This window comes from Malus sylvestris, chromosome 5 (genome assembly GCF_916048215.2).
Source record: "Malus sylvestris chromosome 5, drMalSylv7.2, whole genome shotgun sequence".
Lineage (NCBI taxonomy): Eukaryota > Viridiplantae > Streptophyta > Magnoliopsida > Rosales > Rosaceae > Malus > Malus sylvestris.
In genome coordinates, this window is record NC_062264.1 from 26,662,350 (window position 1) to 26,679,912 (window position 17,563).

Here is a 17,563-nt window from a genome sequence, read left to right on the forward strand (position 1 = left end):
CATTGGGCAGATTTACCCGGCTTCTAGCAAGGGGCATACTTTCATCATTGTAGCAAATGATTACTTTACCAAATGGGTGGAGGCTTCGGCTGTAAAATCCATAACCTCAGCTGCGGTAAAAAAATTTATTGAGACCAAGATTCTACATAGATTCGGGTTGCCCGAAACCATTGTGACAGATCGATGGCCATCTTTTATTTCAAAGGCAGTTGAAGAATTTGCAAGAAAATACAAAATAAAGATGATCCAGTCTAGTCCTTACTACCCGCAGTCAAATGGTCAGGCAGAATCCAGCAACAAGATTTTGGTAAACATTATTAAAAGAATGGTGATTAAGAGTCCGGAAAAGTGGCATGAAAGGCTGGGAAATACTTTGTGGGCATACAGAACTTCCAAAAGGACGGGAACAGGGACAACTTCTTATGCTCTAACTTTCGGGCAAGATGCAGTGCTTCCCATGGAGATCAATGTAAGTTCTGTCAGAATTCAAAATCAGTTTGGGTTACACAGCGAGGAATACATCGAAGCCATGTGTCAAGGGATTGAAGACTTAGATGTAGCCCGAATTGAAGCCTTAAACCAGATTCAGGAAGGGAAGAAAGTTGTTGCCCGAGCATATAACAAAAGCGTGAAAGCAAAATCTTTTAAGAAAGGGGATTTAGTGTGGAAGACAGTCCTTCCTCTAGGAGCCTAGCTTAGGGGCTTTGAAAATGGAGTCCGACATGGGAAGGTCCTTTCATAATTAGTCAAGTGTTAAACAAAGGGGGATACTACTTGGCGGACCTCGAAGGGAATTGGCAAAAACATCCCATTAATGTTAAATTCTTGAAAAAGTATTATCCTACATTATGGGATGTTAGGGATTGTTACATTGAAGAGGATGCAAAGTAAAGCAGGTGTCGGGATGCTAAAGTACAGTGTATATTCATCAAGTCATTCAAGAAGATAGAAAGACACAAGATTGTTATGATAATGTTTATTTCATTTTCAACAAGCTGATGAAATGTACAACAAATTCAATTCAATTCTGATGTGCTACGTACAACTCCTTCCAGGTGCAATAACGTTTCAACTGGTTTTCTAGTATCTTCATGGATTGAATCCGATCAGGTGATCGGGTTGTGCGGCCAAGACACGCCTGGTAGAGGATCCTCAGACAGAGTCGTCACCATGTATGATGGTGAAGCCTGACTTATCATGGCGACGAGCGGGAAGGCAAGTCTTCATGAGGGAACCGCCTGACCAAGGGTGTTGGAGATAGCGGGGTGCCTGACCAAGGGTGTTGGAGATTGTGTTTTTTCTAATGAAAATTCGTTTTCTCACGAAAAGGGAGTTTTAGGAAAACCCACTTGAATCTTGAAGAACTCATATCTCAGTCTGAATATTGATTGAAACAAAGGCTGGAGAAGGTTTGTTGGCTGAGCAAAAGCAAAATCAAGCCTGAATTTATAGAAACCTCATAGGGTAACCCAAAGGTCATGAGAAGAGCAAGAGACGCATGGGCATAGACCTCTTGTCTAGAAAAACACAAGTTCCAAGAGTGGGTATACAAGCATGCGGATATTCAATCAATATTGGCGCCTGGAATTCCAGTCTGGATATTGATTGAAGGGGGCACTGTTTGGGTTAAAACTTAAACTTTGGGCTTAGAAGGGAGTTGGCCCAAATAGAGAAGGAAAAGCCCGAAGCTCAGCCCAAACCCGGAAAGCAGAGAAGGCCTTTCCCGACTAGGTGCAAATTGCACCACCTGCTCACCTACCCAAGGGCCAAGTGGTATAGACCAGCCAGCTAAACAGCCCAAAAGTACTTTATAAGGGCAGTACAAGTAAATAGCTGATGAGTCATTATCCTTCAAACTGCATTCGGGCAGGATTATTGCTATATGAGGCCAAGCCAATAGGTCTATAAAAGGAGAAGGAGAAGTCAGAATCAAGGACACTCAAACAAACAAATACAAGCACAAACTCTGCTCAAAGCCAGATTTGCCTTCAAAACGAAGCTATAGTCAGCCCAAGCCTTCATCCCTTTCGGGATAAACCCTTTGTAATAGCTCTGCTACCCTGTTCAACTCTTGTTGTAGTATCGATCTCTTTTCTGTAAACTCACCTCCCAAACCTTTTTCTAAGCTTTCAAAACCTTCTGATAAACCACATAGATAGGAAGTTGCAAGACGATCAGCCTTGCCCGACAAGGTTAAACCTTGCCCGACCCTCTTTGTTTTTGTCTTTTCATTCATTAGCCTAGCAATATGTTGTATACTACAAGTTGTATCCAAGTTATTTCTAGTAATATGGCTATTAAAAGACTATTTCAGCACTTGAATCCGATTTGAATTTGTCTTCACAGTTCAAGCCAGATCTAAGTTCTAAGCCTTCGGGCATATAAGATTTGATCATTCTAAAAAGTCCTTGGCCTCAAGGCATAAAAAAGAACCTGATGTGGACTTAACCCATCAACTACAAGCTTTGATAACAAGAAGTCCGAAGTTACTTGGGGCGTAAGTAATCGACCAGTCACTTAGTTTTATTGCTGCTATATTATGATTACCATATAGCGTTCGAGTACGGGATGAGTTCTGATGGGAAGCCTCAAGGCCTATTCAAGGCCCCACAGAGGCACCTATTTGGATTCATCCTATTTCTCAGGCAAAAATATTGAGTATATAAGGGGTTCTGATGGGAAGCCTCAAGGCCTATTCAAGGCCCCACAAAGGCGCCTATTTGGATTCATTCTGCTCTTTAAGCTCAGGTAATCATAAGTATGATGGTTATATAACCCATATAACCAACAAAATGAACCTTATGTGTTCGAGTACTAAGTTAGTTATTTATGGGAAGCCTCAAGGCCTACACCTAAGGCCCCACAAAGGCACTTGTCAATAACTAACATAGTTTCGCGAATATATATAATTAAACTCAAACATCCGTTCTACATCTGCCATGCTGAAGATGGCAGTGGCACGCCTGAGCACTTAAAGGTTAATCTTGATTGTGAGCCTCAAGGCCTACACCTAAGGCCTCACAAAGGCACCTTTCAAAGTTAACTATGTCCTTCTCTTTCAGCCTTGCCCGACAAGCCCGCCAGTAAAGCAGGAGCCCGACATAAAGCATCAACCGGCGCCAACCTCTCTGGGAGCTGTGTGCTCGTCGGACAGGAAGCATCCCCCACGGAAATTCCCGCCACAAACATCTTGTAACCTCTCATTCTTGATGTGCATACATTGTTCGCAATTTATTTTCTGTGTGATAGAAAAGGCAATAAGATTAAAGAGAATGACCACGAGTACAATCCGTTTGAATACAATCAAATAGAAGAGCTCTATGAGCTGAACTCGGAATAGAATCATATCTAAATATTCTATTTTCCGAATTACGATTTTAACACTTTTATTTGTGTATTACGAATATAAGTTAAACCTTTTATATTGGGATAGTTTTGTGCTGTTTTTTTTTTTTTTTTTTTTTTTGTGAAGTGAGCATTTTTGGCATCCAAGAAAGCTTCACCATTTTTATGCTCTCACTATATATATCGATATAGATAATATAAGACCTCAGCTGCTAGCTCTCTCCTTTTCCCTCCACAAACACACTCCTCAAAACTCGTAACGCGATTCTCTAAAAACGGCATATCAGCAAAGATCGGTCTCTCTCTCTCTCTAAACACCCCCCATCTCATGAAACATTCGACCACAATCTTCTTCCTGTAGCAATAAAACAATGTTTCTTCCCATTTCATCCAATTCTTTGGGCACACTTCAGCCTTTCCCAATTCAATAGAGTAGCATTACGTTACTATTTTCTTAAGAAACCATTTCATTTCGCTACATTGAATACAACGTTGATCGAAAATTGTAAAAAGGGATCGAAGAATTTGGTAATCGAAAAGAAAAGGAACTAGAGAGATTGGTATAGCTAGACAATGTCAACTTCCCAGAATGGAGAGCCGTCAAAGAAGGCGATAAAAACCCCAGGTGGTTCTGGTAGCTCTCAAGACAAAGCTAATTTGAGTGGCCAAACTGTTAAGTTTGCGCGAAGAACTTCAAGTGGACGGTATGTGAATCTGTCGAGAGAAGACCTTGATATGTCCGACGAATTATCCGGGGACTATATGAACTACACAGTTCATATTCCTCCCACCCCGGATAACCAGCCCATGGACACATCCGTAGCTGTCAAGGCAGAGGAGCAATATGTTTCAAATTCCTTGTTTACCGGAGGGTTCAATAGCGTGACTCGTGCGCATCTCATGGATAAGGTGATTGATTCAGAGGTGACTCATCCTCAGATGGCTGGAGCCAAAGGCTCTGCATGCATGATGCCTTCTTGTGATGGTAAAGTGATGAAGGATGAGAGAGGAGTTGATATAACCCCTTGTGATTGCCGGTATGAGCTACGATACTCAAATTAATTACTAGTTTTATTACTATGCTAATAAGATCTTAAAATCTTCGGGTACTAAAGCGAAGCTCAGAAATCCAAAACAAATAATATCAACTAGTACTTTTGGGTAGGATTTTCAGTCACTTTTTCTCCCCCTGTACTACTCCTATTATTACAATCAAGGGAGCAGAAAACGTGAAGTGAGTGCAGAAATCGGTTCCCTTTTGGACGAGGGCTAGATTTTGCGTTGTTTAATTTTAACGAGTCTTAAACGTCTATGTTTTTTTTTTATCGTGTTCGAATTGTGTTTTGTAGGTTCAAAATCTGTAGAGATTGTTATCTGGATGCACAGAACGACACTGGCCTTTGTCCGGGCTGCAAGGAGCAATACAAAGTAGGAGACGATTATGATGAGCCATCAGATTACAACAGTGGAACGCTGCAATTGCCTGGTCCTGACGGAAAAAGGGATAACATGTCTGTGATGAAGAGGAACCAAACGGGAGAATTTGATCACAATAGGTGGTTGTTTGAGACCAACGGGACGTATGGCATTGGCAATGCTTTCTATCCCAAAGATGACGGGTATGGTGATGGAGGTGGTGATTGTTTTGCAGGGGGCTCGCTGGATGCAGATGACAAGCCTTGGAAGCCCCTCAGCAGGGTATTGCCGATCCCAGCTGCCATTATCAGCCCCTACAGGTTCGTATATAAATTTTTTCGCTCAGTACATAGTTTTGTACATGTTGCATTTGTTCACGCAAATAAAAATGTGTTATGCATTAATCGTACTTTCGCAATAAAAAAAGCTTCGCGTAAGTAATAAAACAAAAGAACAATGTTAGATGACACAAGAAGAATGTAAGATGAAGTGATTATGTGTTCATATTCTATGATTATGCAATATAATTAAGATGACTTGACGAACAATTAATATATATTATGTGTTGATCATCGTCTTCTAGGTTACTGATCTTCGTTCGATTAATCGTGCTATGTTTGTTCCTGCATTGGAGAATAGTCAATCCAAACAACGATGCAAGATGGCTGTGGCTCATGTCGATTATCTGCGAAATATGGTTCGCCTTCGCTTGGATTCTTGATCAGACTCCTAAGTTTTTCCCCATTAATCGTCTGACCGATCTTGAAGTCCTCCACGACAAGTTTGACATGCCAACACCATCCAATCCAATGGGCCGGTCTGACCTCCCTGGCATTGACATCTTTGTATCCACTGCTGATCCTGACGTGGAGCCACCTCTCACCACTGCCAACACCATCCTTTCAATCCTAGCCGTTGATTACCCGGTTGAAAAGATAGCTTGCTACGTCTCTGATGATGGAGCTGCCCTCCTCACCTTCGAGGCAATGGCGGAGGCTGCTAGTTTCGCGGACTTGTGGGTCCCCTTCTGCCGGAAGCACAACATTGAGCCGAGGAATCCTGACAGTTACTTCGCGAGGAAAGTTGACCCAACAAAGAACAAGAGTAGTCTGGACTTTGTGAAGGATAGGAGGAAGATCAAGAGGGAGTATGATGAGTTCAAGGTGAGGATCAACGGGCTTCCCGATTCGATCAGGAGGCGGTCCGATGCTTTCCATGCCAGGGAGGAAATGAAGCAGTTGAAGCATATGAGGGAGAATGCAACTGACCCTCTGGAGCAAGTCAAAGTCACCAGGGCTACATGGATGGCTGATGGCACACACTGGCCTGGTGCTTGGGCTGTTCCTTCCCATGACCATGCCAAAGCTGACCATTCAGCAGTTCTTCAGGTAAACATTAGCTCGTCTCGAATTTGAATAAAACTATTTGCCCGTTTACCGATCACCTCTCAAATTCTTAATCATATAGCACAGAAGTGCAAACGATTTAGTAAATTAATACAACTCTAGCTGTTTGCTTGTGCGCACTTCACTATTTGGTCATGGCTTGAAAAGTTCATTTTGTAGTTCTTCATTCAAAAATCAACCTTAAAAAAATTCAACCTAATCGAAAATTGAATTAGATTGAATTTTTTAATAGGATACTCTCAATGATGACCGATTATCGGTTCATATCATGGGAATATTGTGGATTGAAGTCAAATGAATAATTAGCATAATATTAGCTTACTAACTCGTTAGCGCTTGAGTGTTGTCGATAAGCATCCGGTTAGTAAATGCGGCAGAAACAATATTACTCAAAACTTAGATGCTGCATTGTGGATAGGTGATGTTGAAGCCTCCTAGTCCTGACCCCCTATTGGGAAGTGCCGATGATGACAAGCTCATAGATTTCACAGATGTGGATATACGCCTCCCAATGTTTGTCTACATGTCGCGAGAAAAGCGGCCAGGCTATGATCCCAACAAGAAAGCTGGCGCCATGAATGCGCTGGTGAGAGCATCCGCCATCTTGTCGAACGGCCCTTTTATTCTCAACCTTGACTGTGATCACTACATCAACAACTGCAAAGCTATCCGTGAAGGGATGTGCTTCATGATGGACAGAGGCGGTGAAAACATCTGCTACATTCAGTTTCCTCAAAGATTCGATGGCATCGATCCCTCTGATCGCTATGCCAATCACAACACCGTGTTTTTCGATGGCACAATGCGCGCGCTTGATGGTTTGCAGGTACCTTAATCAATTCGAAGCTAAGAAAATTTCTATGGTACAAACTCATGTAACAAACGAACATTTTTTAAAGGTTCACTTTTCTATACTCGGATATGGAAATTGCGAACAGTTAGATTAGTGCGTATATGATACAAGTTCGTAACTTTGAGATTGAGTTACACACATTACATATATACAATCAGTGTGCATGAATCATGGGTTTGCAGGGTCCGCTGTATGTGGGAACCGGGACCATGTTCCGGCGTTTTGCGTTGTACGGTTTTGATCCACCAAATTCTAAGAAATTGCCAGTGAAGAAGGATGCCGTGAAACAAGGAGAGCCTTTGACACAGTCGAATACCCAACCTTTGACAGCCAATGACTTCGATCCAGATCTTGACACCAATCTACTTCCAAAGCGTTTTGGAAATTCGAAAATGCTGGCGGAATCCATACCAGTTGCTGAGTACCAAGGACGACCCCTAGCTGATCATCCTGCAGTGAAATTTGGACGGCCTCCTGGCATTCTCAGAGTTCCTCGTGATCCGCTCGATGCCACTGCTGTTGCTGAAGCTGTCTCGGCCATTTCTTGCTGGTACGTATATAATTAGCTAACAACTTGACGTGGCAGTTGATGTATCAGTTGAAATATGATGGATCAAAATAATTAAATCTAAGTACTAGCTATGCATTTGCTTCAAATTAACATTGCGTGACAGGTACGAGGACAAGACGGAATGGGGAGACCATTTGGGGTGGATTTACGGGCCAGTGACAGAAGATGTGGTGACAGGGTACAAAATGCACAACCGAGGATGGCGTTCGGTGTACTGCGTTACCAAGCGTGACGCATTTCGAGGATCAGCGTCCATTAATCTCACTGATCGACTCCACCAAGTACTCCGTTGGGCAACAGGCTCTGTTGAAATTTTCTACTCTCGGAACAATGCCTTCCTCGCCTCATTGCGCCTCAAGTTCCTACAGCGTATTGCCTACATCAATCTCGGTGTCTACCCTTTCACCTCGATCTTTCTCGTCGTGTACTGCTTCCTGCCTGCGCTCTGTCTCTTCACAGGACAGTTCATCGTGGCGAATCTCAGCATCACGTTTTTGATCTACTTGCTAATCATCACCATATGCCTCATTGCTCTGGCCATCCTGGAGGTGAAGTGGTCAGGGATCGAGTTGGAAGAGTGGTGGCGAAACGAGCAGTTTTGGCTCATCTCCGGAACCAGCTCTCACTTGGCTGCTGTTGTGGCAGGGCTTCTAAAAGTGATTGGAGGGATTGAAATTTACTCTACCTCGACTTCCAAGCCAGCTGGAGAGGACAACGATGATATATATGCTGACCTCTACCTTGTGAAGTGGACTTCCCTCATGATCCCTCCAATTGTGATTGGAATGGTGAACCTAATTGCCATTGCCGTTGCGATTTCAAGGGAGATTTATGCTCTGAATCCTGAGTGGGCGAAGCTGATCCGCGGTGTGTTCTTCAGCTTTTGGGTTTTGGCTCACTTGTATCCTTTTGCCAAGGGTTTGATGGGAAGAAGAAGGAAGACGCCTACCATTGTGTTTGTTTGGTCAGGTCTCATTGCCATTACACTTTCCTTGCTCTGGGTCGCCATTAACCCGCCAGCTCCTGGTGCTGCTGGCGTTGCAGGAGCCGGTTTCCAATTTCCGTGAGCTGGTCTGGCATTTTAATGACTTTGATTTTCATATCTTTGACACCACGTAAAAAGAAAAGAACACTTGGACGACGTAGCCGATCGGATTGGATTTAGAGTTTTAGGGTCAAGAAACTGTAGAAATATCAACTAGAAGGATTTACAGGTACCTTTCGATTTAGTCCTCCGCCGTTTGAGGGAGAAGATTGTTTTGTTCTAAGATTATACTCGGTGGTAAAACTATACGATAGTTTTACGGTTAGAATTGTTGTGTTGTGTGTATATACGTGTTAGATTATTGTTAATTAATTCCGAATTCTGTCCGTAATTGTAACATGTATTATAAAAATGTAATTTTTATTTGTAATTAGTATAAGATTCTTATTTGAATAGGAATTTGTATAACCCAATATATGGTAATATTTTTCACAAATCAATACAATGTGTTATAAATTTATGATGCATCACTTGTCCATGTGTTCTCTATATGTATCTCTTTCTTCTTTTATTTCAATGACTGTTTTGTGGGCTGGTTGAGATCGGTTATGATTAATAAATTGAACTTGAGTTCAATTCGTTGTTTGTTGAGTCAAAATATAAGATGGACTAAACTGGACATGATGAGTTATAAATCCACAATAGATAAATTATCTTTGTACATGAGTTACAAGTCGTCCTACATATCTCTGTCAATTCAATTCCTAAAATCTAATCCCATCCACCTCACCGTACAGCCCTTAGAATTTTCCTATCTTCTATGTTGCATCAGCCCTTTTTCTTCTTCCTTGCTGTCCCATCGTCAACAAAAGAAAAAGGGCACACGTCCACCTTTTAGGTTTTGTCTTCTGTTGCCGTCATAATTCTATAGGCTTTTCAATTTCTTCTCTTGCTTCTCCCCCTTTTCTTATGGCGTCATTTCGGCCCAATTATCCATCTTACCCAGTTCCCTCCTACCAGCCCCATGCCACCAGTATCTCTTCTGCCAGCCCCTGGCTCACATCCCTGCCCCAGCAGCCTGCACAGCGGTTCAAGTTCGTCCCGTTCTCTACGTGGTCCAGCTTGGTTTTACAACTGTAACACCTCTCAACACACCCAACACGCGTGCCCGCATCGCTACAGCGTGTCTGATCAGGCACCACCCTCTGTTAGTGCCCAATTTTTACGGCAACCAGATTCCATTTGGTATCTGATACTGGTGCTACTCATCACATGACGTGTCAATCGTCTTTGGTTCTTCATATGCAGCCCTATGCCGGCCCCTCTACTGTCTATTTGAGTAATGGTGATACTATGAATATTACCCATACTAGTACCATCCCTATTTCTCTTAGTTCTTCTAATTTTAATTAGCGCAATACTTTTTATCTTCCTGACCTTCCTAAAATCTTTTGTCTATTGAGCGTTTACACAAGACAATTTAGTGCTATTTGTCTCTGTTTCTCATTTTTAATCAAATGTATGACTTACTTACTGATGTGTTACTATTTTAGAGCCCTGTAAAGATGAGCTTTATCCTCTGTCCTTGTCCTCCACAGTTTCTACCGTCCTTCAAGCCTATGCTGCTATCTCTACCACAACTTGGCATCAACGTCTTCTAGTCTCAATCCCACTGTCAAGGTCGATAAATCCTTTTGTACGAATTGTGCCCAGCAAGTTCACTCAATTACCTTTTTATTCCAATCATAACATTTGTGGTTCTTCCCTTTTTTATATTATTCATTCTGATATGTGGATGTCTCCGGTTACATCTGTCAGTGGTTTTCGTTGTAATGTACTTTTGATTGACGAATTTTCCCGTTATTCTTGGATTTATCTTATGAAACAAAAATATGAGGTCTTTGATCACTTTAAAAACTTTGTTTCCATAATTCAAAACATGTTTCATGCTACTATTATGGTACTCCAAAGTGACAATGGTGCTGAATATGTCAATCAATCCTTCTTTACCTTTTGTCATGAACATGACATTGAATAACGTTGTACTTGCAGCCACACTCCACAACAAAATGGCCTTGCCACCCTTATTCGTTCCATTCTCCAGACAATCGGCTTACCTCACGCATTGTGCCTCTTACCTTATTAATATCCTTCCCGCACCCATTTTAGATTGGATCACTCCTTATCGGGTTCTTTTGGTTATCCTCCCGCTTGTCTTTGTTTTCCTCACTGTATTGTGATTTTGGTTGTCTTTGTTTTCTCATCTTGAACCGTATGTTGCTCACAAATTAGAGGCTCGTTCTAAACCCTGTGTCTTTCTAGATTATAGTTCTCTAATCTACTTGTGTAAAAAATGTTGATATTCGCCATTGATTGTTCTACAACATGTCGCTATATCTCCAATGTGATTGTTGATTATTTGCTTGAAGTTTTCACCATTGTTTTTGGAATTGGTTGATTCTTAATACTTCTTAATGTTTACTCGATTGAATAATGAGTTGAATCGAAATTGACTTTTTTTGTTCTCTTTGTAAGTTGTTATCTCGTTATTTTGCTTCTTAGTTTGACAGTGCACCAAACTTTTTACTAAGTCAGTCCAGTTTAATCCTAAAGTTAATCCAGTCCGAAATAATCAGGTGCAACAAACGCACTCTAAGCCTAATGTTGAAAAATTAACTCATGAGGATGTAGAATTCTGTATGAAAAATATCCTCTGTTTTAAAAGGAATTACTTTTGCTCGGTGTACAAGGATTGGGAGATTATGAGCCTAGATCTCAAGCCTTGGACCCAAGGTTCCTTTCGGAGGGAGTATGGATATGATGCCAAGTGGCATCATCCTAACAGTACATGTGTCAATTGTTTGTAACAGATTTGGTTGAGCTATTGGGTTTGTAGTTTTATTAGTTATTACAAGGGTTTGTAGAAGAAAGGTTGGTGGTTGTAAAAGTCGCTCAGTTTAATAAAAGTTACTGTTCTTTACACTTGAGTGAAAGTTGCAGAGGGATCCTATCAGAAGCAACTTAATGAAACTATCAAGATTAACAATTACCGTTTTGAATTTTACATTTCGAAACAGAGACGTCAAGCTGTTATTTTCACAAACTAATCATGCGACTTCACATTATACAGAACAATTAAAAAGTTAGGCGGCACACGTGACAAGTTTGAAACACTGCCATATTGGCGTCTCGTATTATATAATCACTCTTATAAAAGAGAATTGGTTTAAGCATATTCCTTTTATCTTCCTGCACAACTCTTTTTATTTTATTCAATCAAAAGGTTAAAAATAAATACAAGCGTGCTTTCACAAAAATAAAAAAAAATCAATCAGCAATATGAGAAATAGTTCAACCACTTATAAAAGTATAAATATTCAAATATTTATACCTAAACGAAGCATTATTGAATTATGTATCAGTGTATAAATGCTCAAATATTTAGAGAAATATCTTTGTTAATTAGAGGGTATGAAATGTCAGTGGTAACTAACCAACCATATTACCAGTAACATCCAACGTAATGGGTAGTTCTTACAATATGATAACGCGTGTTATACATATGAACATATATAAATAGAATATTGGTAATACTATATAACGATGTTATAGTCACACCAGGTAGACATGAAGGAAGTTATATGGTTATAACTTATAATATAATACCTCAGCTGCTAGCTCCCTCCTTTACCCTCCACAAACACACTCCTCAAAACTCGTAACGCGATTCTCTTAAAACGGCATATCAGCAACGACCCGGTCTCTCTCTCTCTCTAAAACCATCTGTTCATTCTAACTAATTGGAGTAAAAAAAAACCCCCCATCTCATGAGACATTCGATCACAGCCTTCTTCGTGTACCAATAACAATGTCTCCCACCATTTCATCCAGTTCTTTGGGCACACTTGTGCCTTTCCCAATTCACTGGAGGCATATTAGATTACTATTTTCCTGAGAAACCATTTCGTTTCGCTACATTGTATACGACGGTGATCGAAAATTCTAAAAAGGGATCGAAGAATTTGGTAATCGAAAAGAAAAGGAAGTAGAGAGATTGGTATAGCGAGACAATGGCAACTTCCCAGAATAAAGAACCGTCGAAGAAGGCGATAAAAAGCCCTGGGGGTTCTGGTAGCTCTCAAGGCAAAACTAATTCGAGTGGCCAAACTGTTAAGTTTGCGCGAAGGACTTCAAGTGGACGGTATGTGAGTCTGTCAAGAGAAGACCTTGATATGTCCGGGGAATTATCCGGGGACTATATGAACTACACAGTTCATATTCCACCCACCCCGGATAACCAGCCCATGGACACATCCGTGGCTGTAAAGGCAGAGGAGCAATATGTTTCGAATTCTTTATTTACCGGAGGGTTCAATAGCGTGACTCGTGCACATCTCATGGATAAGGTGATTGATTCGGAGGTGACTCATCCTCAGATGGCTGGAGCCAAAGGCTCTGCATGCATGATGCCTGCTTGTGATGGTAAGGTGATGAAGGATGAGAGAGGAGTTGATATAACCCCTTGTGATTGCAGGTATGAGCTACGATACTCGAATTAATTACTAGTTTGATTACTATGCTAATAATATCTTAAGATCTTCGGGTACTAAGTGAAGCTCAGAAATCCAAAAAAAAAAAAAAATTCAACTAGTACTTTTGGATAGGATTTCCGCATTCACTTTTTCTTCGAATTGTGTTTTGTAGGTTCAAAATCTGCAGAGATTGCTATTTGGATGCACAGAAGGACACTGGCCTTTGTCCAGGCTGCAAGGAGCAATACAGAGTAGGAGACGAATATGATGAGCCATCGGATTACAACAGTGGAACGCTGCAATTGCCTGGTCCTGACGGAAAAAGGGATAACATGTCTGTGATGAAGAGGAACCAAACGGGAGAATTTGATCACAATAGGTGGTTGTTTGAGACCAAGGGGACTTACGGTGTTGGCAATGCTTTCAATCCCCAAGATGACGGGTATGGTGATGGTGGTGGTGATGGCTTCCCAGGGGGCTCGCTGGATGCAGATGACAAGCCCTGGAAGCCCCTCAGCAGGATATTGCCAATCCCGGCTGCCATTATCAGCCCCTACAGGTCAGCATAAAAATTCTTTCGCTCAGTACTTAGTTTGTACATGTTGCATTTGTTCACGCAAACAAAACATGTTATGCATAAATCGTACTTCCGCAATAGAACAAGCTTCGCAAAAGTTATAGAACAATAAGAACATTGTAAGATGAAGTGATAATATTCATTTTGTATTATTATGCACTATAATTAAGATGACTAACAATTAATATATATTTTATGCTGATCATCGTCTTGTAGGTTACTGATCTTCGTTAGATTAATCGTGCTATCATTCTTCCTGCATTGGAGAGTAGTCAATCCAAACAATGATGCAAGATGGCTGTGGCTCATGTCGATTATCTGCGAAATATGGTTCGCCTTCTCTTGGATTCTTGATCAGACTCCAAAGTTTTTCCCCATTAATCGTCAGACCGATCTTGAAGTCCTCCACGACAAGTTTGACATGCCATCACCATCCAATCCAACGGGCCGGTCTGACCTCCCTGGCATTGACTTCTATGTATCGACTGCTGATCCTGACAAAGAGCCACCTCTCACCACTGCCAATACCATCCTTTCAATCCTAGCCGTTGATTACCCGGTTGAAAAGATAGCATGCTACATCTCTGATGATGGAGGTGCCCTCCTCACCTTCGAGGCAATGGCGGAGGCTGCTAGTTTCGCGGACTTGTGGGTCCCCTTCTGCCGGAAGCACGACATTGAGCCGAGGAATCCTGAGAGTTACTTCGCGTTGAAAGTTGACCCAACAAAGAACAAGAGTAGTCTGGACTTTGTGAAGGATAGGAGGAAGATCAAGAGGGAGTATGATGAGTTCAAGGTGAGGATCAACGGGCTTCCGGATTCGATCAGGAGGCGGTCTGATGCTTTCCATGCCAGGGAGGAAATGAAGCAGTTGAAGAATATGAGGGAGAATGGAACTGACCCTCTGGAGCAAGTCAAAGTCCCCAAGGCTACATGGATGGCTGATGGCACACATTGGCCTGGTACTTGGGCTGTTCCTTCCCATGACCATGCCAAAGGTGACCATTCCGGAATTCTTCAGGTAACATTAGCTTCTCACGAATTCGAATAAACTATTTGCATGGTTACCGATTGCCTCTCAAATTCTCTATCATATAGCGCACAAGCGCTAACCATTTAGTAAGTTAATACAACTCTAACCATCGTTTGGGTGCACTCCACTATTCGGCTTGAACAGTTGATTTTGTATTTCTTCGTTCGAGATCCACAAAATTAATTCCACCTAATCGAAAATTGTTTTAAAAGGGCTAAACGATTTTCAACTAGAGTGAATTTTTTGTTAGGATAATCTCAATGATGACCTATGAACAGTTCATATCATGGGAATATTGTGGAATGGACTCAAATGAATAGTTAGCATTATATTAACTTACTGTCGCATTACTCAAAACTTTGATGCTGCATTGTGCATAGGTGATGTTGAAGCCTCCTAGTCCTGACTCACTATTGGGAAGTGCCGATGATGACAAGCTCATAGATTTCACAGATGTGGATATACGCCTCCCGATGTTTGTCTACATGTCGCGAGAAAAGCGGCCGGGCTATGATCACAACAAGAAAGCTGGCGCCATGAATGCGCTGGTGAGAGCATCCGCCATCTTGTCGAACGGCCCTTTTATTCTCAACCTTGACTGTGATCACTACATCAACAACTGCAAAGCTATCCGTGAAGGGATGTGCTTCATGATGGACAGAGGTGGTGAAAACATCTGCTACATTCAGTTTCCTCAGAGATTCGAAGGAATTGATCCTTCTGATCGCTATGCCAATCACAACACCGTGTTTTTCGACGGCAATATGCGTGCGCTTGATGGTTTGCAGGTACCTTAATCAATTCGAAACTAAGAAAATTTCTATGTTACAAACTCGTGTGACAGTTCGATTTGTGCGCATGTGATACAAGTTGTAACTTGGAGATTAAGTTACACACATATTATGTACATACAATCAGTATGCATGAATCATTGGTTTGCAGGGTCCGATGTATGTGGGAACCGGGACCATGTTCCGGCGTTTTGCCTTGTACGGTTTTGATCCACCAAATCCTGACAAGCTGCCGTTGAAGAAGGATACTGAGACACCAGGAGAGCCTTTGACACAGTCGAATACAGAACCTTTGACAGCCTGTGACTTTGACCCGGATCTTGACACCAATCTACTTCCCAAGCGTTTTGGAAATTCGACAATGCTGGCGGAATCCATACCAGTTGCTGAGTACCAAGGCCGACCCCTAGCTGATCATCCTGCAGTGAAATTTGGACGGCCTCCGGGCGTTCTCAGAGCTCCTCGTGATCCGCTCGACGCCACAAGTGTTGCTGAAGCCGTGTCTTCCATTTCTTGCTGGTATGTATGTAATTAACTGACAACATGATGTGATCACTCAATAATTTAATCTTACTAGCAATGTACATTTGCATCAAATTAACATTCCGTGACAGGTACGAGGACAAGACCGAATGGGGAGACCGTGTGGGGTGGATTTACGGGTCGGTGACAGAAGACGTGGTGACAGGGTACAGAATGCACAACCGAGGATGGCGCTCGGTGTACTGCGTTACCAAGCGTGACGCATTTCGAGGTTCAGCTCCCATTAATCTCACTGATCGACTCCACCAAGTGCTCCGTTGGGCAACAGGTTCTGTCGAAATTTTCTTCTCTCGGAACAATGCCTTCCTCGCCTCAATGCGCCTCAAATTACTACAGCGCCTTTCCTACGTCAATGTCGGTGTCTACCCTTTCACCTCGATATTTCTCATCGTGTACTGCTTCCTCCCAGCGCTCTCGCTCTTCACTGGTCAGTTTATCGTGGCGAATCTCAACGTCACGTTTTTGATCTACTTGCTAACCATAACCATATGCCTCATTGCTCTGGCCCTCCTGGAGGTGAGGTGGTCGGGGGTCGCGTTGGAAGACTGGTGGCGAAACGAGCAGTTTTGGCTCATCTCCGGAACCAGCGCTCACTTGGCTGCTGTGGTGCAAGGGCTTCTAAAAGTGATGGCAGGGATTGAAATTTCCTTTACCTTGACAGCCAAGTCAGCTGGAGACGACAATGATGATATATATGCTGACCTCTACCTTGTGAAGTGGACTTCCCTCATGATCCCTCCAATTGTGATTGGAATGGTGAACATAATAGCCATTATCGTCGCATTTTCAAGGGAGGTTTATGCTCCGAATCCTCAGTGGGCAAGGTTTATCGGCGGTGCCTTCTTCAGCTTTTGGGTTTTGGCTCACTTGTATCCTTTTGCCAAGGGTTTGATGGGAAGAAGAAGGAAGACGCCTACCATTGTGTTTGTTTGGTCAGGTCTCATTGCCATTACACTTTCCTTGCTCTGGGTCGCCATTAACCCGCCAGCTCCTGGTGCTGTCGCTGGCGCTGCAGGAGGCGGGTTCCAATTTCCGTGAGCTGGTCTGGTTACCGAGTACATTTTAACGACTTTGATTTTCAAATCTTTGATATGAAAGTAAAATGAAAAGAAAAGAACACTTGAACTACGTAGCCGATCGGATTGGATTATAGAGTTTTAGGGTCAAGAAACTGTAGAAATATAAACTAGAAGGATTTACAGGTACCTTTCGATTTCGTCCTCCGCCTTTTGAGGGAGAAAGTTGTTTTGTTCTATGATTGTACTGGGCGGAGTTTGTATATCTTTTACTGGAGTTATGCTGAAATGTCTGTAAACTGACCGTTTTTGTGTGTCTGATATAATCAACCCGCGTCGTTCTGGTGTACAGGGCATGTAATGTACGGATTCAGAGGATATACACGTAAGCAAAAGAGTAAAACTTTCATGTCACGAGTGCATCCATCTGTCGTTCATATCTCACTCGTCATTTGACTTAGCAGGCAACGAGTGAGAAATGCTAATCGAACATCG

The 17,563-nt window shown here is 42.2% G+C and overlaps 2 protein-coding genes and 1 long non-coding RNA gene across 4 annotated transcripts in view; 2 read left to right on the plus strand and 1 right to left on the minus strand.

Annotated features, from left to right (window-relative positions):
• LOC126621406 (uncharacterized) overlaps positions 1–17,563 on the minus strand; it is a 92,393-nt gene that overhangs the window by 20,313 nt on the left and 54,517 nt on the right. The window lies entirely within an intron of this gene.
• LOC126621368 (cellulose synthase-like protein D4) lies at positions 3,656–17,417 on the plus strand. Of its 2 annotated transcripts, XM_050289854.1 has the most exons (7): positions 3,656–4,269; positions 12,998–13,110; positions 13,281–13,667; positions 13,902–14,706; positions 15,099–15,506; positions 15,661–16,028; positions 16,124–17,417. In XM_050289854.1, exons 1-7 carry the CDS (start codon positions 3,919–3,921, stop codon positions 17,088–17,090), a joined length of 3,399 nt encoding a protein of 1,132 aa, XP_050145811.1. In that variant the 5' UTR covers positions 3,656–3,918; the 3' UTR covers positions 17,091–17,417. The 2 variants fall into 2 exon arrangements, with proteins under 2 accessions (XP_050145811.1, XP_050145812.1); XM_050289855.1 differs by lacking the exons at positions 12,998–13,110; positions 13,281–13,667; positions 13,902–14,706; ... (1 more) ...; positions 15,661–16,028; positions 16,124–17,417 and adding exons at positions 4,695–5,081; positions 5,345–6,149; positions 6,586–6,993; positions 7,203–7,570; positions 7,695–9,106 and having other exon boundaries at positions 3,675–4,382.
• On the plus strand, positions 9,505–10,493 carry LOC126621457 (uncharacterized). The gene is made up of 2 exons (XR_007622980.1): positions 9,505–9,921; positions 10,130–10,493. It is a non-coding gene; the product is annotated as an uncharacterized LOC126621457 (long non-coding RNA).

Bases quoted from the DNA above. Each gene is read 5' to 3' on its own strand.
- LOC126621368 (XM_050289854.1), top strand. From the start codon at position 3,919: ATGTCAACTTCCCAGAATGGAGAGCCGTCAAAGAAGGCGATAAAAACC. The intron at 13,668-13,901 runs GTCAGCATAAAA...ATCGTCTTGTAG, and splicing joins GCCATTATCAGCCCCTACAG to GTTACTGATCTTCGTTAGAT. The intron at 15,507-15,660 runs GTACCTTAATCA...ATTGGTTTGCAG, and splicing joins GTGCGCTTGATGGTTTGCAG to GGTCCGATGTATGTGGGAAC.